Raw genomic sequence first — 23,675 nt, forward strand, 5'->3', positions numbered from 1 at the left:
GGTGAGCCACCGGAGGAGCCCCAGCACCGGCCGCGGGGCGGTGGAGCCTGCGCCCGGGGGCCGTCCTGTTTGTGGATTATAACTGGAGCCGCCTTCCCTGCTCTGAGTCCCGGCAGGAAACTTCAGTTTTGATTCTTTCCCCATCCCTCCCGCTTTTCTTTTCCTTTTTTTTTTTTAACTTCATTTTTTTTTTCATTTTTGGGGCGGACAGGGAGGGTGTCGGCCACCCGAAAGAAGTTACAAGGCTGCTTTGGATATGTCGCCGTGAAAACTCTTGCAGGCTTCCCCAGCCCCTCTTTTCCGTACCACCATCCCCGGCTCCTCTCCATCACCCGCGGTCGCGATGCTGCACGGCGGCGTGGGGAAGCGGCGGCGGAGAGCATGAAGCCGTCAGGATGGGCGCAAACAATGGCAAGCAGTACGGCAGCGAGGGTGAGTAGGAGAAGGGAGAAAGAGGAGTGCTGGGGTAGCAGCGGGGTCACTCCAGTTGGGGCGGGGGGTGTCCGGGCGAGAGGCGCCTCAGCTGGGGATCCCGCCGGACAACTGTCCCCTTCCTTCTCGATCTCTGCAGCCGGGATCCAGGACACGGCCCTCAGGCTCCCACTGCGCTGAGACCCTTCGAATACACTTAACTCTATACATTTTAGAAAGTGAGATGTAACTGCTGTTTCAAACCACGGTGTAGGGGCAGCGGCGTGGCTTAGAATGAGGCAGCTTAGGGGGTGCAGCAGGGTAACTTTGCTAAAGAGAAAAACTCCTTAGAGTGCTCTTTGTAATCCGTTTCTGCTTGTCTTTATATCCCATAGTCCTTATATTATGCAGTAGGGTATATGACTGCTTCCTGTCTGAAGAGAAAGAAAAAAGTTAACCCCGGGAAAGGGGAAGGGGGAGAGTTAATGTTCTCCAGCTGTTATCCATAGATTGTACTCCTGCAATTTCGCTTCAGTGAAACTTTAGTGGGTTTGGGTTTAGATGTAACAGGGCCTGGTTCATTCTTGTGGAAACCTATTAGTCTCACTGGAGTTGCATCGGGGATGAATTTCAGCTGCTTTGCTGCTGGTGTGAAGGACTACTGGAACAGTCAGCTGGTGTCAGGCAAACCAATGGACAGTATGTCAAGTTTGTCTTCCTGCCAGCCTGGTTTAAGCTTTCTTTAACTTTTAGTTGTTGTCCTCATTGTGTTCAGGTAACTCTATGGGATAAATGTCTTCCCCTCATACTATTGTGCAAAACTATAGGATCACCACATCTCCTTGTTTTTTGTTTTTTTTTTTTTTTGTTTGCTTTTGTTGTTGCTGAGGGCTTGTGGGTGGAGCAAGGGAGATGGTCCTATTCTGCTATTCTCCTATTCTGCTTGGCTCTTTGGGAGTCCAGAAGGCAACTGCCAAAGAACACACCTCCCTCACATTCCAAATATGCATGAAGGTGGTGAAGAGAAGGGGAAAACCACTGCTTCTTCAATGGATTCTGCAGTTCCTTTCTTTTATTGCTGAATCAACTCTGCTCTCGGAAGAGGTGAAGAAGTCAGAAGGTTTAAGCTAAAGCTATTTTCACTGTTGTGGGTTTTGCTCACTTGATACCATTGCTAGCATGACTTCTGCATAAATGTGGTGACCCTGGAAGTTGAAGTCATAGCTTCTTTGGATTTCTCCTGAAAGGGGAAATCCTCATTTGTCCCCAGAGTTGGAAGGGTTGATATCTATAATTCTGGTCACTTGCAGAGCTGAGGGGTGTTTTGCTCAATGGTAGAAAGGCACAGCTGCATCCCTAGGCTTCCCTGTGAGTCTAGAGGAATGTTTGCTTTAATTAATGTCCAGTATTGGGGTAAGAATGCAATAGACACTGAGTCTTTGGCAGCCCTCGGTGAAGTGGAGGAGAGCTTTACTGTTTCAGATCTACCTGATAGGAACTGTGAGGAAGAGGATGCTGCAATATGATTTTCTTAATTAATTCTTTTCCCCATTCAGAGGGAGGTTGGACTGTGGAAAGACAGACTATATGTGACAAATCTTTGCAGTACAGACCATTACCCGGGTTGGGAAATAGGTAGAATACTTGTTTAAAAATAAAACAAAATAAAAATAAATAAATTTTAAAAGCCCAAACTCTGATCTTTCAGTTTAGGTAACTCATCCCATGCACCATTAGTGCCTTCATGGATCCAGTTTTCCTGGTAGCTTCTGTGTGTGATCAATTGCTGTGAAACTTAGAAAAGCTCTTGTTTGCTACTTTCTTTCTGGGCGATGCAGAGAACAACTCTAAAGCTGATAAAGGGAGTAATTTTTTTCATAAGCTACTGGGGCTTTTGGTGCCTTTGACAACTGAACTGTTTGATTGCTGTAAAAAGTTGTTTTTTTATGGATGTGATTGTGATCCCGAGTGGAAAGGTAGTGCTCTGAGGAAATGCCCAACTGCTGTGTGCTTTAAGAGCAACCTGAGTGGGTTGAAGTTCATGGAGTGTCATCTGTGGTTACCTGTGTGGTACATTGCTTTCAGCTTGGTGGGCTCTGCAGGCTCCTGTTGCTCTATGGCACACTGTTAGCTGAGCTTCTTGGATGCTGTCTTCCCATTTGCTGGTTGCTAATATCTTGGGTGAGATTTCAGACAACTGTGAATTACTTTTTAAGATGGCTGGTGTTGTTCATGCAGTCTTTGGATCTCTTGTGAGGCTTTGGAACATAAAGGAGTTTGCCAGAATTGATTGTCATTTCAAAGCTGAAGAGATGCATTAGGGCAAGATACCTCTTCTAAAACACTAGATAACCTTAGTTACCAGGAAATTGTTGTGTGGCTTGATACATTGTTTGAAATTCTTTGAAATTGCCACACTGTGTAACAATCTCAGGTAGCTGTCTAAGTGTTTGTAACTAATCACATAAACTGCATTGTAAAGCTTTAATTTATCTGCTTGCTTCTGCAAGGCTTTATTGGATAAGTTTCATTGGAAGATATAGCTGTCCTGTTGAGAGGGACAGGAGAGCTGGATGTTTGAGGAGTCTGAATTAGTTTGTTTACAGAGTCTGACAGATAATACATTTTCCATAAATTTAATTTTCTAAACCAGGCTGAAACTTGCTTGGAATGAAGTTTCAATGTGAATAAAATTGCTTCTCAGAAAAATCATGTCATGCAGATGGGATATGAACACACAGTCACTTGAAATGCAATCATAACATACCCAATTTTGTCTACAGGATTTTACCTCTTTTAGAAAGTAAATTGAGAAATAAAAGTTTTTACTATGCTTCATTTGGCTTTTTAAAATGTTTCTATAAGGGAGACAGTTTCTGAAAGCTTGTTTAATTAGAAAAACATGAAACTTGAGATTTCAGGCTTATCATATTGTGCAGTACATTCTGACTGAAGTGTTAAAAGTTCAGAGTTAGTCTTTCTGAATGTGTTCCAGCAGTTGTATTTGAATAGCATGACTGAAGCTAATAGATCACTGGAGCAAGAAATACACTTGGTCATGGGGTAGTTCTTATAAGGCTTTTGGCTATACAGTGGAAATGTATCACCAGTTACCTAAGCAAGAGTGCTTACTGCTGCCTTAGGATAAATCATTCACCTTTGTCAATTGTTCAACTCCTGGCTTGATTTTTAAATAAAAGGAAGCATGCCTACTGCATGGCTGATAGTGGATAGGAGTACCTGTTGTAGAAACTGGCAAAAACCCCACTGATTTACTTATTTTTGTTGTTGTTGTTCAAGGACCATTTGTTAGAATGCATTACCGAAGAGAGTTGCAGTTAACCACATAAAACATTCTTCTTCATCACAGATGAGGAGGTTGAATTGAAGTATATTGCCCTTTATTGCTGAGTTGATTAGACACCCAGGCAGTCGCTGTTTGCACTTTGGTGCACAGTGTTTCTATAACAGTTATGTGCAGATTAACACAGGCTATAGAGCCTGCTGTTGGAGTGGGAAATGCAGAATTGCTGAATCATTAGGGTTGGAAGGGTCCTTTGGAGAATCTAGTCCATCCCAGGCTGCCAAGGTAGGGCCTCCTAAAGCAGGTTACACATGGGTGCGTCCAGGTGGGGTTTTGAATGTCTACCCCCTGTCTTTGGGAACAGGAGACTGAATGCTGTCCCTCTTGCCACCTGTGGCAATTCTGCATCCACAAGTGAACGACGTTAAAATTGCAGGCTTCTGTTTGATAAGGACGTAGGCTTTGTGACATGAGCTGGAGGAAGAAACTGTGCTCTTAAGTACAAAAGGAAGATGCAGCATTGAGGTGGAATGGCTGCTTTGCAAAATAACCGGAACTTGTCAACACTTGTTTTCTTCCCAAGTGACTTAATTAAATTAAGAGACCTAAGAACTAGTCAAAACTAGTCAAATTTTAATTAAATTAAGAGACCTAAGAACTAGTCAAATTCAAGAACAGCTGAATAATACAACATTTTGACAATACCAAAGTTCAGGCCTTAAGAAATGTCTTTTTAATGAATCAACTGTCCAGATTGCTGCAGCTGATAAATCTTCTTTTGGGTATCTCCTGTACTTTCTCCTTCCAGAACCTGGTTTAGAGAGGGTTGGTGACAGTGTGAAGCAGCTCTGGTTGATCAGCTAAAATGTATCGTGAAAAACTTGATCTGACACAGGAGCTTGGTGCTGTGGAAAACAGAAGGTGGCAAGTGAGAAATGGCTGAAATGGCAGCTTGGGCAAGGAAATCAACCTGCCTGAATCAAACTGATTTTCTTTCTTTTTGGATCTGAATATTTGTGAAGATTTAGATGGAACCTCTTTGGGAATAACTAACTCAGTTCTGGTTTTGAAAATGTTTCTTCTCAAACTTTGACTTGTGGCATTTTCTGTTCACAAACCGAAGGGAGAATTCCTGTGTGGATCCCAGTGTCATGCTAATGTAAGTGCCACTGCTGAAACCTGCCTATGTCATGAGATATAGTTGCCACAAAGCACAGGAAACATGGTTCACAAAGGGGGCTTTAACTGTGATGTGTGAGCTGGTGCACAGTAGCTGAAGCTTTCTAGGAATTGCCAGCATGTAGCACTGTGGTGAAATAGGTCAATCTGTGTTCTTTCAGGAGAAGGTTAAAGGCTACTTTCTGAAATCCCTCCCTTCAGCAGGGGGAAATGGTTAAGGTCTGCTTTATAGACCTAAAATTTCATACTTATGTCCTCTTTCCTGAGGGTGCTGTGGACACAGTAACTCCTTATGAGTGCTGCCTTTGATTTCAAACTGGATCTCTGCTAATTCAGTGATGGCAAGTGTTTTGACACATCAGGCATTGTGTAAGAAAATCTTTTAAATCTAAAAGTTGTGTTATTCAAGACCCAAAGACTTTGCCGTGTGTTAGGATTTATTTCCTTACAAAGTGATGGTAGATTAGCTTCACATACAGCGCTTATGTGAGGGGTGAAAAACAGTGTAACATCATGGTCTTGCAGTCGAGAAACAGTATTAGTGGTGGGTAAGTGATTTTATTTAGAGTGTTGAATTATAATTGATATTTTAATGAGGGTAAAGGGAATTGAAAAAACACTCAATTAGCTTTTACTGAGTTAATTATGAAACTGTGACACTCAGTTACACCACCCCCCTTTCCCAGGTATCTTCTCTGTGTGCTGCATCTTCAGCAAGGACAGTTTTTAATTCTGGCATATATTTTTTTTTTCTTCTTCCCAGACCCAAGTGGAAGAGTCTCATCCAGTTGGGTGCTCAATGACTCCTAGACTGTGCAGACTTTTCTTCACTTTGATGTCTGTGTTACATTTACACGTTACTATCTGATGTGTTATATGTGAAGTTTAGCACATAGCTCTTACTTAAGTCTTTCTTACTGGTCTGATCCTTTTCCAGGTGATCTGTCGAGATAGTGTATCTTGCTGCTCTTGTAGATGTCTTAGTTTGGCTAGTCTTCTCTCATACAGCTTCCCAGTGCTTAATAGCTGCAATTGAACTGTAACACAAGATTATTGTCAATATTATGGTGCGGCTCAGTGGCACTTTGTTGTGCCTGGCTCGTGCAATTCTGTTCTGCTTTCTGCTGCTCAGCCTGGGTTGGTTCTTGCACTTTATCTGTAGCTGGGTTTCACTCTGCTGTATTCAGGGAGCCGAGAGTTGCCTCTTAACAGCAAGGTTGGGACAGGAAATATAGCAACATTCAAAATGTCAATCCTTTAAGCAATGTTGGTTTTTGAAAGTGAATGTGCACTCTGACAGCTGCCAAGTGCTGCTAACCAGAAGTAACCTTCATAAATGCTGCTTATGATACTTTTTTTTTATGTAACTTTCAGCTCAGCAATGCAAAAGGATTGTCTGTGTGTGTTTGTGTATGTGTGTGTGTGTGTATTTACTCAGCTTGTCTCCAAAAAGTAAATCTACCCTAAGCTCAGTGCATATGTTGCTTCTTGTTGACCAGATCACATGGCAGGATGGGAGGAGGGTCGGACATGGCAGTTAACTGAGCTGCTGTGCTGCTTTCAGTTTCTCATAAGTCACTATTTATTTCTTAATAAATGAACTGCCTCTGTGTGTGTGTGTGTATGCAGGCATATGTGTTTATACACACCCACACAAAGTAACATATCTGTGGGGGTTTTCAGCTTTAAAAGGTTGCTAATGTTATCTGCAGCTTTCCAGAAAGTAACTTACTGTCTCACATGCATGTTATTTCATAGAATGTTTCTCTTTCATAAAATGCTTCTGGAGGAAGGTATTTTGTTATTTTATTAATAGACATAAGCTAACAAACTGCACTGTAGGGGGTCATCTTTGACCTGGATAGTTGCTTCAGCCTGGTACAAGATTAGCTGGATGCTTTCTTTTGTACATTAAAAATATAAATAAAATTATCAGAGGCCTGGATGAACTTTGGTGCTAGTGATGCATGACATGGGAAGCTTCCAGCAGATCCCACTCAGGTAAGGTAACAGGAGTCCAAGACTTGCACATTCTGGTCTTTCTTGTACCCATTCCCCACAGGTAGGGAAGGAAATGAAATTGCTTTGGTAACTTTCTTAAACTGAAACTGTATTTTTTTTTTTTTTTTTGAAAGAAAGTCCTTCTACCAAAGCAGACTTCATAGAGTCTAAGGTGAAGTTGATACTGTAACTTTCCTTGTGGAAAAACATCATGATGTGTTCAGAATTGCATGGTTTTAAGTCTGAGTTGCTAACCCCAAAATGTCTCTTCAGTGAACTTTGTTTTCTGGCATTTTCATCCTTTGGCTACTTCTGGGTTCCTCACTTCTGTGAACACTTCCTAACTAGGAATTAGTTTGTATCTTTGTGGGTCTTGTTTGTGTTAGGAGAGTGATTGGCAGAAGGCAGTGGATGACATTTGGAGGCTGAAATGCATAAGTGGTTTATTTCTGCTCTTTGTTTTGTAGTGAGCTATGCCCGTATTTTTTTAATACGGTACATATGCTTTGCTGAATTAGGGCAACTATTACATGAAGGAGTGGAAGCATTCAAAAGTTGAAAAAATGGGTGTGGGGCTGCCAGTAGAACCTGTTCCTCCTTCATAAGGAAAAGAAATACGCAATGCTTTCTAGGTATATAGATGTACAACTTGTGATAGGATTGACATGCTGAGGGACTTTGGTACTCAAGTAGCATTTAGGTTGAGACCTAGCAGTGTTCTTGTAGCTGAGCATGGGGTAACGCTATTAGTTCTGTCTGATCATACCCCTCATTTTAGTTCCAAGTCTACCTGTCTGCCTTCTAGCATAGACATTGCATTAAGGACACCTTTATGCAAGACCTCCTTGGAGGAGCTGATGCATAGAGAAGGTGCTGTCATCATCTTGATGCTATGATGTGGGTGATAAAAGAAGTTCCTGTTATCCTAGATTGTACCTCTTGCATGCTTGCCACTGTGGTGTCTCTATCTGTAGGTGTCTGTTCACGCAGAAGGAGAATTCAGCAGGGAGCCCGGCCATTCCTCTCAAGAAATTAAGGTCTACATTTTGACCAAAGTGAGGGTCTTCACTCCAAGAAGCTCTAAAGCAGAAACAAACAGGACTAAATTGTGCTGATAAAAGAAATACTCTTGTTTATATTCTATATATGTGAAGGAGTGCTGCTGTGATCGTGTTACATAGACTGAACTGTAGCAATGCTTGGAATAGGCATGAACAGCTTCAAGTACTGCCTTGAAGGAAAGGCTTGAGTTGGCTGTGTTTGAACAGACATTTAAGGAAAAGGTTTCAATCTATGCCAGTATCCAAACTCAACAAAACTAATTTCACAGTATCACAGTATGCTAGAGATTGGAAGGGACCTTGAAAGATCATCTAGTCCAATCCCCCTGCCGGAGCAGGAACATGGCAAAGTAGGTCTCTTCACGCTACATGATTTTGTGACCTCTACCTTAAACAATTAAATAGGGGGGAAATAGTTGTTGGTGTTTTTTTTAATTGTTAGTTTTATTTTTTCGTATATGCATTTCCCATGTGGACTACCTGTCCATGCAAATGGTTGTTTAACACACATATCTGTATTTATCTGAAGTGGGTAATTACTGTCAGGAGCTGCATGGCATTTGAAATCTTTATCCTTACTGTGCTCAACAGCAGTGTTTGCTGAAAATGCAAGCCCAGGTTTCATTTATATGAATGGGCCTTTAGTCAGAGAAATCTACAGTGGCATAGCAGTTATTGCTCTGATTTTAGTGGATCTTTGCTCAGCAGGAAGGGTTTGTTTTCCAACACATCTGTTTTCAGAACTGAGATATGAAAATGCACAACATACAGCAACTTGCATTCAGAAACAGGTAGCATAAATGACTCTTGAGCTGAAGTCACGTTAGTAGACTTGTGGTGTTGCCATCATGTCCTTGCTTTAATAGCGTGGGTGGTAGTATAGGACTTAACCTGGAGCTCTGTATTCTGGGCAGCCTTGCTAGTAAACTTTTCCAAAGACCCTTCTCAGAATAAAGAGAGAAACAGGAACCTCTCATTCATGCCCATGTTTTGAATCGGGAAATTCCTGTCTACAATACATAAATTTGTCACATCAACATCTTAAGTCATGTGACACTTTTCTTGGAGACTTGTGTACAAGTGTGTATAATAGCTGCAAGAATACTATACTGAAGTCTTCTCAAACAGCATACTAATTTGGAGGAAGGTGTTTAAACACTTCTCAGTGAATCTATTTTTAAAATAACCTTCCTTGATTTCCTTCTTTGTTCCTGTAAAAGCACTAATGAAATTTGCAGATGATATAAAAGGAGCAATTATGAGGTCAGATGTCTTTTGTTTCTTTGTTTTTAAGAAAGAAAAGGAACAGGAGAAACCAGAAACACTGGCATAGTATCAGTTATAGTTAACAAGGGAGAACCCCCTTTGATAAAGAGTTACATTGGCTTTTTTGACAATGAAAGGAGAATTTTGGTCAAGTCTAGTTGTCACATTACAAGTGTAATCTTGTCAGTTCATGGGGAGCCCGGACTTTCATTACTGTTAAGACTGCCTGCATTGTGGAGAAGCAGGCCATCTATTTAAGGCTCTGATATTTGTCGCCAGATTGCACACAATCCTCTTTCAATGTAAATGTGACTGCACGGGATAGAGGATCTTGCAGGTGATTCCCCCCTTCTGACTTGTTTACTACTATTCCCCCCCAAGTTGTGTACTACTGTAAAGAATATTTCATTTAAATCCTACCACTGAAGATAGTAAAGCCATTGTGGGAGCTGATGAAAAGAAGTTATATGTGTATGAGTTACTTACAGTGCTCGATGTTCTTACAATGCGATATGTTGTCGTTTTGTTACTGGATTAATGCTGGTAGTACTTTATCTAGCTTACCACTGGTGTGCAAGACAAAAGACAAGAGCTGGTCACCAATAGAATTACTGAACAGATCATCTTTTCTGTAGTAGCTAGTTAAACATATTTCTGTCTTCCTTGTTCCGTTTGTCTTTTCTCCAACAGTTTATAAGGAAGTTGCTTTTGGCATCAACATAGTCATAGAATAGTTTGGGTTGGAAGTGACATTTAAAGGTCATCTAGTCCAACCCCCCCTACCATGGGCGGGGACATTTTCAATGAGATCATGTTGCTCTGGGCCCCGTCCAGCCTAACTTTGAATATTTCCAAGGATGGGGCATCAACAATCTCTCTGAGCAGCCTGTGCCAGTGTTTTACCACCATCATTGTAAAAAAAATTTCTTCCTTATAGGTAGTCTGAATCTGCCCTAGTTCAACTTAAACCCTCTTGTCCTATCATAACAGGCCCTGCTAGAAAGTCTGTCCCCATCTTTCTTATAAGACCCTTTAAGCAGTGAAAGGCTGCAAGAAGGTCTCCCTGGAGCCTTCTCTTCTCCAGGCTGAATAACCCCAATTGTCTCAGCCTTTCCTCACAGGAGAGGTGTTCCATCCCTCTGATAATTTCTGTGGCCCTCCTCTGGACCCTCTTCAATAGGTCCATGTCTTTCCTGTGCTGAGGGCTCCAGACTTGGACTCAGTACTCCAGGTGGAGTCTCACATAACTGTTTAAGATGATGGAAGCAATGATCTATTGCTGAATGTATTGTTGATATTATACTATTATGACTCATGCTTTCAGATTTTTTGGAACTTTAGGATTTACTGAAAGAGGTATAAATAACATCCTTGGAGCAAAAGGATTTAAATTCCAGTTACCCATGCTAGCATTATGTTGAAACTAACAATATGCTGTTGTATGTCAAGAAGATCTAGTAGCTGAGCTTCCTCCTTGAGTTCATGTTTGATTGTACTCTTTTTGTAGCCAACAAGCTTGAAGGTCCTCATCTGTTTTTATCAGGGTTTGAGGACATGGGTGCTCTAGTCTCTTACTGAGGAATTGCTCTTTTGTTCTGGAATACTGACTTGCCAGTGGAGATATGTAGAGGCAATAAAATTAAACTATGACATTTTCCAATCAGTCTTGGCCATATCTCTGTCTACTCTGGAGCCTGAAGCATACAGACTTGCAGACTGAGAGTGACATCTCTGCAGATCTCTAATTCAACCAACTGCTCAAAACGAGTCAACTAGAGCAGGTTTTTCCTGAATTGAGGTGAGGCTGACCAGCCTGTGGTTCCCTAGATTGTCCTCCCTGCCCTTCTTGAAGATAAGGGTAGCTTTTGCTTTTGGCAAGTCCTCAAGAACCAATCTTGATTGCCATAATCTTTCTAAGATGATTGAGCGTGACCTTGCCATGGCATTGGCCAGATCACTTGGGCCCCAGAAATGCATTCCATCAGGGCTCATGGGTTTGTATCTGTCCAGTTTGTTTAAATGTTCCCTAACTTGATTCTCCTGTACTTCTACTGATTACTTATGTTTACAAAAGGTACTACCATGCTTCAGAAGAAATAGAGTTCAACCACAGCAAGTTCTGGCAAGTTTTAAGGCTGTCTTACAGTAGCTGAGTATCTCTAAACAGTGCTCTGTAAACTTGTGTCTACAGCTGGCTTGGAGTTTTTCAGCCATAATTTATTTTTACCTTATTACTAAGTTGGGTTTTTTAAAGGTCTGTTTCCACAGTACAAAGAAACTCGCTCTTTCTCAATGGCTATGCTTTCTCTTGGCAGAGAACAGATAAAATAGAAGAATCCTCCTAAGAGCTGTGGTGGTAGAATCTGGCTCTGGATGTTTTTTTCTTTTTGTTGCTGTTTCTGGCAGCATAAGCAGTCTGTGCTTTTATGAGAAGCTTCTTCAATGAAATTTTGCTTCCTTTGGAAGGAACAGCTAGCCCAGGATCACATTTTCTTGCTGTCCTAGGAAATTAAGATGATTTCTTTAATTAATGAAATTATACTTGTATTAATCATTTCTGCAGTTTTCAAGGTGATGCAGTAGCTACTGGTAAAAATGCTTAAAAGTAATCTGTACTCTGCTGGTGTAAAGATTTGCTTCTTTCCACATACTCTAGAATTGGATCAAAAAGGATTTAAATCCCCCATTTAATGATGGTGCAAAGTTATATAAATATTCAGATGTAGAAGAAACATTGCAAATGAAATAATAAAATATGATTGTCTTAAATCTTCTTCTGAAAACAAACCCAAATGTTAGAAGAAAAAGCACTTAATTTTTAATGTTCCAAAGTGCTAGTAGATCCTTCTCCATTTAGAATTTTCTATATAAAACTAAACCCATGTACAACACAGTGTTTTGGGTGTTTGTACATCTTACCATTATTCAGTGATGGAATTTACATTTTTGTTTTAGTACTGAAAAGCTATTTTTTGGTTAATCAATCTGTTAGCATTACCTGTTCCTTGAACATTTGCTCTGTGTGGGAGAGTGGGTAACTTCCTAGAAAGATGGAAGGTTAAAATGCTTTGTGGCATAATCATGAAAGATATTGGGATCAGAACTATATCCACGATGCCTGAATTGAAATGTTAAAGCACAAAAGATTTTTGGGGTGACTTTTTTAAAGCAGTTTTTCTTTCCATTTGTTTATGTAGACTACACAGCATAGTCCAGTATGAAGTTTTCTTTGGCACTTACTAGGCATGAGCAGCATATTTTACTTATGTCTTAATTTCTCTTGGGAAATTATTGCTCTTTATTCCCCTGTGGGTGTACCTTTTGTTGCACTGTGTGGTTGTCTTTATGGAGAAATATGAATGCTTGTTCTGAGTATTTATTTCTCTTGCCAGGAATTGCTGAAACCAAGGTGAATGTGAGACTTCCTCTCCCTCAGACAATTACAAATTTTTCTCAGTTCGACTCTGGTTTCAAGAGGTTCTATGTGAGAAGCTTTCTCATATATGAGAAATTATCCAACTGTGAGTGGGCTTAGAGTTTATCAAGAGGTAGCACAGGAAATGTAAAAGGAAAGGTTCACTTCTATTTGATTGTCCAGGAATATATTGATTTAAAATATCATGTGTTGATTTAGGGCTCTGGTAATGATGTCATTTGCTTCGCACCAAGAAAGTACATAAGTTAAGCTGTATTTCTGTCTGAGAGCTGAACTAGAATGGCTGCCCAGCATCTTAAAAATGGTACATGTTTCTCTCATTGTGGGTCAGGTAATGAAGTGGAATTGAACCACCTTATCTCTTACCATTTTTTTGAGCACAGGAAGAAGGTGGACACGAGTGTTGCAGACTTGTTCCTCTCTGGGTTTCCTGCTTTCATTTTGCTAGGCCTCATTTTCTATAGAAAATAAACTCATGCCCTTCTGCGGATAAGATCTGCTCCTGCCCTTCCCCCACGGTGTCCTTCACTGAAGTGTAGGGTTTCGTCATTAAGTCCCTACATGAGCAAAAACATTCCTAGAAAGTGAAGTTTGGCTTCCATAGGATTAGAATCTAAACCAGAACAAGTCTAGTCAGACACAGGAGCCTTTCACGCTGCAGAGTTGGCTGTTAGCTGTTGTGTGGTTTGCCTGTATGTGTTTTTTAAGCACAGATTAATCCTGCCCATGTTTTCTTCAACTTTCTCCCTGATAGAGATATCGGCACTTGTCTGAAAGGAATGTGGTAGGTAGGACACAGAGTCGGGTCTATTTGTGAAAGCAGATAACTGCCTTGTTTCTAACATTAGCCATCCACAGTTTTGAGGAAATGTAGGACAAATTGTAAAGGATTCTGAAAATTTAGGAGGTATTTGCAAGCCAAGGCCACATCTCTAACTATGCACTTGAGAGAAGAAGAATCCTCACACAATCCTACTTTAACCCTATGGATACTGGTTTATGGGTAGCAAGCGGAGTGTTGATGAAATCCCTGTATATTCAGTAGAACTCATTCTTGTAAGTTTGTGTTTTGTTTTTTTTTTTTGTTGAACAAATCCTGTATTTATTGAGGGCTGAAAGTGGTAATACTTGGCCATTGAGCACTGCTGTGAGGAGAGCCTTCAAGTCTGCTGGCTCATACCCAGATTTTGTACAAGATGAGCCCTTTATCTTGCATGATAAAATCTTCCAGTAGGTACCATTCTCCAGAAATAATGTACGCAATCTAGTACAAAACCTCTCTGTAACAAATAGGGTAGATCAAGCCTCACCTACTGATATGTAGTAATCTAGCCCTGCAGTCCTAAGTGGCTGAAGAGGAAGGCTGTTTTATGTACCCAGGAAGGGAAGGGCAAGGTGATGAAGAGTATGGTGTCTCTGGAGTTTCTCAGTCTTTCACACAGGTCCTTAACTAGTATGCAGCATGACCACACTTAAGTAAATGTTCTGTCTTTTATTTTAAATTTTACATGACAAATCTGCTTTTTGTCTTTGCTTTTTTTAACCCATAGCAGAGTTGGTTGCGCAGGATGAGCAGTGTGAGAGCTCAAGGGCATATGCAAAGAATTCTTAGGGTTTTCATTGATTTCTTATCTGCTTTGATTTAGCATACTCTTCAGAATCTCTATGATAATGATGCGACGCTGCTCAGTGATACCTTTACACTCAACTTTTTCCAGCTGTCCCTTAGGCCTTCCACGATTCCTTCCATCTCTTTAGAGCTTTACGTTTACACAGAAGGAAGTTTTATAGGGTCAATGTATATAATGGGAATGCATATTCACACTGTGCAATGTTGCCAATATTCTGGACTTTTAGTTTTAACATTGTAGTATTGCATTATCTTGATGGCTTCAAGACCCTATTTCTTCTTAGTATATATGCTAAGCTAATTGAATTCCTAAAATTTTAAGCTCTTGTAGAAGTCCAGTAAGAATCCTCAAAGTAATTTTCAATCTGGTTCCAGTAAAATGGCTTCAAAGAGTTGAGGCTGAGAATGCAATTTTCAGTGTTCTGTGATCAGCATCAACTTTTGTGATCTAAAATGGATGGCTTCTTTATGAAATACTCCGTGTGAGTAAAGGAACTGTATTGTAACTTTTTTAAAAAAGTGAAAATGCAATATTCTGATAGGGATAGTCAAATGTACTAATTTGTACCTTAAGAAAAGCAGCACAAACAACACAGTCACCAGCGATAATGAAGTGTGTTAAGGAGAGTGGAAACCCCGTGTACTTCCTTAAAACTGGCCAACCCCTATCAGTTGCACAAGAAAGTCATTAAGTCCTGGCTACCTTGTGAAATTCATCAACTAAGTCCTGGTAAGTCTAGTTCCCAGCAGACCAGAGACCAACTAATTGCATTTTTCATAAGAAGTTTAGCATAGTGTTTTTGTAGCTTCAGCAGAGAAGGAAAGGAAAAGATTTGCCTTCTGACCTTCTTTTTTTTTGATCTGAGACTGAGAAACAAAAACTGTGGCAAAATCTGTAATCATAATCAGCGTTTTCTAACTAAGTTGGGAAGAATGTCATTGGTTTGATTTTTCTTGAAGACTGACTTCTTACAGTAGACATAGAAAACTTCTGAAGAGATAACATCAGTTGTGGGTAGTAAATCTATCTGTGTCTTATGTTTTGTAGTTGCTTTGCCACATAAATGAAGATTTATTCTGAAGTGTAATGGATTTATGATTTGATAACATTGCATGGGGAGATAACACCATTTACATAAGGAACACAAAGGCTTTTAAAAGTATTTTTAAAGAAAGCTTGCCACTTCAGTTACTTCCTGATCTGTCCTGCAGTGTGAACTCCTACAAAGCCATGCAACAATGTTAGGATTAGGTAAGAGAGCTGTTCTCATTTTTCCTAGTCGTGCTTTGATGCTTGAATTAAGTTGAAAACAGAACAGGTAGTGTGTCTGTCCAGGAGCTGCCAAAGGAACTTAAGTTTGTAATTTTGGGTCAAATCTGGTATCTCTCTTTCAAGATCTGCCTGTCAAATTGTCTTGCTGTAGCTGAAAGCAAACTTCCATCTAAGATCAGTATGATTTACCTTACTGTATTCTGAGAGTTCAACATCACTGGTTGTCTCTGATTCTCTGGTCATTGGTTTCACTATTAATTCAATTGTCTGTTACCCTCTTAAGTCTGACAATAGTTCCTCATAGTCCAATGGCCATTGTCAAAGTCAATAAAACCTTGGCCTACTCCTATGTGGAGATGGTTGACTGGCTGCAAATGCTGCTTGTCTCGTTACAGCTCAGCTAGGGATTTTCCTGTACTGGTGTAGTTCAGACTGTCCAGAAGTGTTTAGCATGAAGAATTTTCCCTTACACCTTCTAATCCCTTCTGAGTAAATTGTGAAGTGTCTAAGAAGCTATTCTTCCTTTGCTTAATGGCACAGTTTTCTCCTCAGATGAATGCAAGTATTTCTTTTCTACTGTGTAGCTTGAGAAGTGTGGGAGAGTGGGCACTGTGCTTGTGTTGTTTTGAAAATGCTTCTTGGGCTCCAGACAAAAAGTAATGTCTGGAATATTTCTGTTTATTGTCTGTGAGAGGCACAGGAAATAAAAAAGGCCAACTAAATTATAGCAGGCAGCAAACTTCTCTGAAGCAAAGGAAAATTTAGGAGTGACAGAACTGTGCCTTGCTGCCCACTGGGTCTCTGTTGCACATTTCTCATAAATCTAGTGACAGAACTGGATCAAGGCTCCTTCATTCCAGAAAAGCAGAGGGGGAATGGAAGCCAGAGGTTCAGAGCCAGATTATCAAGTAGAAAAGGGAGAAACCTCTTCTCCTTTCTCCCCAAATCTCCTGACTCTGTAGGTGAGTTCTCAGGTAGGTACCAGAGCCACAAGCAATTTTGTAGGCAGGATTTTCTTCCACCTTCACTTAGTAGAACAAATGGTTTTGATATCCTTTAGCTAGTTAGAGTTGCAGATAGTAGTGGAGGATGCTAAGGACAGATAGTCAGTCCAAGTGTGAGCAAATTGATGCAAAATACTGGATGAATCTGTACTGTCTCAACTATTCAGGAGTCTCCAGCTTTGGCTAAATTTCACCTATATTGCTGTAAAGATAAATGGCCTGCCAGGTTTGCAAGTCCTCCTGCCTCAAGGCAGTTGCTTGTATTTTCAGCCTTCTGTTTTCTTGCTGCCTAAACTGTTCAATCTTTAGGTTAAACAGATGCATGAGGAAAAAAAATACAAAATTTAAATCTGGGCATTTGTCCACTGTAAGCAGATGGGAGTTGCTGCTTCTTTAAATGTTTAATGACAATAAAATAAATTACTGCTAAGTACTGTATGCCTCATTTGTAGCAAAGTAACACTTACCTTAAAATGTTGTTTGCACATGTGTGATGTAAAAATGCTATTTAGACCTTAAGATCTTTATTTTTGGTAACAGTAACCTCAAATGGTGATTTATTCCTTGGTGTGCTTTCTGCTAACCCAAAATGTGTATTTGACCTGTGAGAGTGTGCTGCTGTGAGGCTACTTGCCATCCTCTATACCATGTGGGTGTCTAAGTGTTTGTCCTTCAGAGCAGTGTTTTTTTTTGTGTGGCTTTCCATGAGGAAAAGAGACTTTCCATGAGAGAAATAGAGTTTCCATGAGACTGAGTGTTGTGCTGTTATATTTCTGTCACAGACTTTAATACTGGTTCTTTGCTCGTACCCTAAGAAATGCTGTGCATCTACTGTGCAGGTGATGTTAATCTCTCAGTGCTGAAAGCTCAGGGTTTGTGTACTGACTTTGTGTGTCCAACCATTCTTGATTTAAATTAAAACCTTAATGGCAGTTAATAACAGTGGCAGAAGTAGGAACTGGAGGGAAAGGGCTGTGTGGGCAAGATTGCTCACTGTAAGGGCATTCCTGGAAGTACCTTTGCACAGAGTCTGAAATACATGTACTGTCTGATAAAAGAGATCCCTTTAACCTGGTGTCCTGTCATCCACAGCAACCCTTACTGAATCCTGAAGAAATAATAGTTTAATGGAGTCACGTGAAGAGTTATTTGACAGAACCTTTAAACTAGATTATTATTATTTTTTTAGGGGTGGGACTGATATGTGAAGCAGGAATGGAAGATAATGTGGATGTGCTTTTCTTGTTAGGTCTTCACTGCTCCTTACTTGAAATACTACAATACTATTGACTACAGTAGTCAGAAGTGACAAGCTGGTGTCATTTTTTTGTGTTTAGAAATTAAATCCTGCAAATTGTAATCGTGCATGCAGTTACCTGAAAATGCTTGTTTCTGACGCCTTGTGGTTGAGCCCCAGAGTAGCAGCAACGTGTGAAATTTCATTAGAAATAATGTTTTATTCCTTGCTATATAAAGCTGATTTTCTAGCTCTACTCCAAAAGAGCAGCCTTGTTGTGTGATGTGTTAACCTAGTCGTGTGTGCTACTTCTATCAAGATGATGAAATTAATTGAAACTCCATGAATGTGTTGAAATATGAAGGACTGTTCTAGGGTTCTGGAAATTCAATTTTGTCACATGTACAGTACATCCCTAGCTCTTGAATTTATGGACCATAAGAAATAGTTGCCTTTCTCCAAGCTTTTTATTTTTCCTGCATAACGATTTTTATTGTTCATCTGTTTCCAATAGTTCTCAATAAGGGATAGGTTTTATAAACATTTTCACATTAAAAGCTTTGAAGCATATTGTTGCTCGAGTTCATCTTACCCTGAAATAGCTTTTTCTCAAATACTTTGCTTTTATCACATGGAACTGCTGTAGCTCCAAGCCCTGGCTTCAACACGATCAGTCCAACTGGGACAACTTTCCCCAAGCGTGACTGTCTGCAAGTCTCAGCCTTTGTTTGCATGCAGAAGGTGTACTTGTTCTTCTGAAAGTCTGTACTTCAGAACAATGAGGTTACCTTTAAAACTGAGGGTGAACACATACTGAGAGCTAATCTAGCAGCTAGGTATAGCCATAAGCCCTTTTAGTTTTAATTTGATTTATATGGGAAAACAGGCATTTTTAAATGTAGTCTATGACGTTTTCCTCGGATCAGGTAAAGTACGAGTGGAGAATCCATTTATTGTTGGTATAATGTCTAAACTGAGGTCTTCATCCATGTAGAAGCTCTGCATGGGAAGAAATCCTGTTGCTAATGGATTTCGCTTCCTCAGCAAAAGCTTCTAAAGTTGCTCTGGCCTGTGAATATTAAATAACTTCTGCAGAATTCCTTTATGGACTTGAAGCTGTTCCAGGAGTTTAAGAACAATGGGGTTGCAGGGTCTATGTTTCCTCCTTGGTAAGGGTAGAGGACAGGCAAATGGACACATTTACTATCTGTGATTATTGGCTGAATCCTGCAAAAAGCCGATTTTGTAGCCTGATAACAGCTCTGACTCAAAGCTCTATAACTTGCACATCTCTGTTTGTAATTATCTAATCCTGCTTAGGCTTGCTTTTCCTGAATAATGTTTTTTGTATGGTGAGCATTTCCTGAAATGCAGGACTAATACAGGGCTTAGATTCTTTCCCATCACAAGGTAGAATGCTCCATATCTAAAGAAATATCTGGTAGTAATGGCTTAGTTTTTTGGGGATTGGTTGTTTTTTTGTTGTTGTTTGGTTTTCTTTGTTTTTGTTTTGTTTTGTTTTTTTTTATTTTATTCTCTAAGTCATTTTTCTCTTTAGCCCTAATGGAAGCCTGTTGCTCTCTCCTAGACTATAGTCTTAAAAGAATAATGCTAAGTACTCTAAGTATATTAAGTACTTTACTAAAAGTTGAATACTATGAGGATCTGCTGCTCCTTTTGAATGAGTATTCTTGTTACTGGCCCGTTTGTTCACGTTTTGTGTCTACTGGCAGTAACAGCTCTTGGTAGCTGGATGTCAGATACCCGCAGGCATGTCAACATGGCTCTGCTTCCTGCATTGGGAAATCTGTGTTAATGCTCCGGATTAAACAGCAACCAGGACCTGGAAACCCTTGCTGTTCTGCATGACACAGCCCTCCCCTTCTTATATTAGCAAGCAGCTATAGAAGGTGATTCAAACTGGGGGAAGACCACTCTAGGGACACTTGTCCTGCAGAAGTGTAAGCAGAGAGGAAACTTAGGCCGGAGGAGTGTTTTGATTTGCATGTGATGAATTTTAGGTGTACTGGTGATTATGTAATTCTGGAAATACAGAATCAATCCAAGTACTCTTCAGTTAAATGACAGAACTTTATTAAAAAGCTAAATGACTTGCATGTTTTATCAGTCATAGATTCATATAGAAAATAAAAGTCAAGAAGGTTTAATAAAACTATAGGAATTGTTAAGATACATTCTAAAAATACAATTGAAGATGTGGTTCTCACTTCATATACAAATCCAAAATTGTTAAGAAACGTATGGAAAATGACAGCCTAAATAGGTTTAGCAGTGTGCTCCCAGTGTGACTAGGTCTCCAGAGGTTTTTCCAAGCAGGCATTCAGAGTTTCTGCCATCAGAAAATAGAGGTAAAAGTTTTTATTATTTTAAGCAGGAATTCATATTTCTTTTGGCTCTGCTTAGTTGTGCTTTCTGTTAGAGGGCCCATGCATTAAGGCTTGCTTTTATCATGAGTTTTCTGTTTCTGTTCATATTCTTGTCAAAGCCATCTGCAGCAGGCACAGGACCAGAAGCTTAAGGAGTATGTCTAGGCTAAGTCCTTTACTATTTGAGCTAGCAGCAGTCTGTTAAGACCTGATAACAAATAGTTGCTGTTCCCAGAGATTTCCTTATTGAGTTGCAGAATTGACCAGCCCATCAAACATCATCTGGGAATCATGGTTACCTCTCTTAATATAGTTTTGCCTGAAAATCAAGATGGTGAAATGGGTAAGTACATAGACCTCAATATTTCCAGACATGAAAGAGCTCTATCTTATTGGTACATTTTTCTGAATCAGGACAGAAAAATTACATTACATGCATTCATTGCAACAGTTTTCATGTCTATACATGAGTCCTTAGGTAGCTTTTAATGAAAATGGGAGTTGCAGAGCTCTTGAAGGGTATATAGACTGTGAGCTGTTTATAATATTAATTTTCACAATAACTGGTGTATAGTAAACTGGTTGTATTTAGAACAGTCTACTTAAAAATTGCTATTCTTTAATGAAGCTATTGGAACCTTTAACATGAAAGAAAAATAAGCATAGAGATTCTTAATGTTAAAAATAAAATTTGACAATGGAATACAAAGAGCCATCGTGACTGCTTCTGAGTGTGTTTGGAAACCGGGTGGTATATGCCTGACATCAAGCATATAGCACAACCCTTTATGAAGTCAGGTTGTAGTTAAAACTTTCAATGTTTCTTTAAGAATTTTGACTCAAATGTAAATACAAATTGGAAGAAGACAGGTATACCGTGAGGTACCCAACCAACACGTCATTTACCAGTACAGATGTAGTCCCATGCTTTTTGTGATGAAAGGAGATTGAGAGGAGGAGCTTTCTGAGATGAGATCTGAAACCTCTACCTGCTGACCCTAAATGTCCTAAGTCTTTGTATAAGCAGATGTGTTTCTTGGTTATAATTTAGCTGTGTTCTGTCTTGCCTGCCTGCCGTAGTACTTCTCTACTCCAGATATAACAAGTTAGTAGTGGTCTTTGGTGGAAACACAATCCGGAAGCTTCATCTAAACTGTGGGTGTACAGAAATAGGTGTTTGCTCAAGATCATCGGGACTCCCATGGCCTCTTGCTTAGGTAACATGGAAATCACTGGTCTAGTCATAGCCACAACCCAGAAGATACAGTTAGTGTTGGTTTCAAACAGATGGACAAAAATTATCTGTTGCAATTAATCTTGACTGTAGAAACTGTGTTCAGAATGTGTACCAGCTTTCAAGTTGTCTTTAAATATCTTTTGAAATCATTGCAGTCATATGAAGGCTTGACAAGCCTAAAGGCTTGACAGCCTTTAGGTAGTTGCTTTTTTGTGGAGAACTTTAGCCTTTATGTTTTAAAAATATCTGTCTCTTCAGAGTTTCACGCATATGCATACAAGAACTCTGGTAGGTCATATAGGATTCAACTTGAAATTTAGTGTTTGGTTCTTATGCCAAGTTTGGGTTTATAAAAGACACAGTACAACTTAATACCATGCTACAGCTATTGCATAAAGAAGAGAAACTTTTAAAAGGTTCACAATTACCAATTTTTTTTGTTTGAACATGCAATGTGCTTGGGAAGACCTCGTATCTTCCCCATAAGGTGCTTTGTCTGGAAACTGCTCAATTTAATGGGTTTTCATGGCCAGGTATACAAAGTTTTCCATACCTTTGGAGTGTTTGTATACCAAGATCAGGTATTCTTGAAAATATGGGTTAGACTTCAAGCAAGAAGCTTGACTTTTATAGCATTTATGTTATTTTGGCTGCAGGTATTATTGCTGGTATTGATTTGTTTGTGGTTTCGTTCTGTTTTTCTGTTGTTGCTGTTGTGGGGTTTTTTGTTTGTTTTTGTGGATGCTTAGCTTTCAGTTTTTACATGTGCGAGAATGAATCTTGGCTGACTAACTGAAAAGTTCAAGTCTGGTTTTATTGAGTTTGACCATAAATCGGCCCTATCAGTTTTCACTTGACCTTGTGCTCTTGTGGAAACTGGGTTTTTTGTGTGTGGCTTGTTTATTTGTTTGAAGATATCTGTCACGTATTAAGTGTCTGACTCTTCCTTTTTTCTCCAAATGCCATCAAAGAAATTTTAATAACTGGCAGTTCACAGATAGGAATCTGTAGGAGTTTTGTAATGGTTGTCATTAGGTAGAACATGATGCTGCTAGATTATATTTTCAAACTGTTTTTCTTTTTGTCAAGCTGAATTTTAGTATAAAATTATATCAAACCCAAACCTACATCAGTTTTAGTTCCCTAATGAAAGGAAGCTCTGTGTTGGATTCTTTGTTTAATGCTTACCGCAGAAAGGGTTTGTCTTCCAAAGGACACTGTCTTTTCTACTGGCTAGTACCTGCAGGGTCACTGCAGCTTTTTTACTACTTCATCTCTATTACCCCTACCACCACTAGTCCTTGCAAATCTGTCTCCTAGGACAAGGCATTAACCTCTCAGCATGCAAGTGCTGATGCCATCGTAGTCTGAATTTTCTCCAGTAGCAAGGCCCAGCCTGTGCAGATCCTGCCTGTCACAGGCCTTTCAAGGGCTTAAGGAAACAAAATTCACCAGATTACCTGTGTAACCGACTAGCCCTCTTTCAGAATCCCCTTCCTGCCTGTGGTGGTAATCCTCTGTTACAGAGGGCCAAAGTTCCCTTTACTATAGGGTAACAACTGCAAGGAAAACAAAACTATACAGCAGCAGTATTCTGGTAGCCTCTCGGGTTTGGGAGCAGATGATGGTGATTTGAGTGGAGAAGGGAGAAGACCAGTACTCAAAAGGAAATTATTGATTCAGGTATTTGGCCTGATTTTCATCTTCTCCATTTCTGCGTATTTTTGCAAGTGAGAGATCAAGCACAGGAGTTAAAATCTTTTGTCTGAGTCTACATTTATCTTGGCAAAGGTGAGTTGTTTCTAGTTGAAATGTAAGACAATTGATTACATCTACTGCATTAGCCTTGCCTGTATAAATTTAATTAAATCCTCAGATACAGCTTCCTGTTGGGAGGATGGGGGGGAATGAGACTTTTCTTTGAGTGAACAAAAGTGTGGCTGATTTGAAGAGTACCGTAAGCTGTTTTCAAGAGGGAGTTACCACAATGGAGATGTTACTAGTGATGTTTCCTCTGAGATCTGCCTTGACTAACATTTTCATTATTAACTTTGAACTAGATGAGCTCCAACAATTTGTGCACAATGATGGGAAACAGTGCAGCAGTGACAGAACCTGTGAAATGGCAGAAGTAGAAATGGCATGAACTCAATGGTGTAAAGTGCTGAATAGTGCAGGGAGGACAACATTACAATAAAATTTTGAAGTAGGCATCTCATCGATTGGAGGAGGAAAGGGATCAAGAGTGT

The 23,675-nt window shown here is 39.9% G+C and overlaps 1 protein-coding gene across 1 annotated transcript in view; it reads left to right on the forward strand.

Annotated features, from left to right (window-relative positions):
• The first annotated feature begins 234 nt into the window (after nt 1-234).
• FBXL7 (F-box and leucine rich repeat protein 7) overlaps nt 235-23,675 on the forward strand; it is a 179,845-nt gene continuing 156,404 nt past the window's right edge. Inside the window, exon 1 of the mRNA XM_062617672.1 lies at nt 235-432. Within this exon, the coding sequence (XP_062473656.1) occupies nt 396-432 (37 nt within the window). The 5' untranslated portion in view covers nt 235-395. The remainder of the gene's footprint in view (nt 433-23,675) is intronic.

Source organism: Pezoporus occidentalis, unplaced genomic scaffold, assembly GCF_034315485.1.
Source record: "Pezoporus occidentalis ecotype Australia unplaced genomic scaffold, CSIRO_AGI_Poc_V1 ctg2, whole genome shotgun sequence".
Taxonomy (NCBI): domain Eukaryota; kingdom Metazoa; phylum Chordata; class Aves; order Psittaciformes; family Psittacidae; genus Pezoporus; species Pezoporus occidentalis.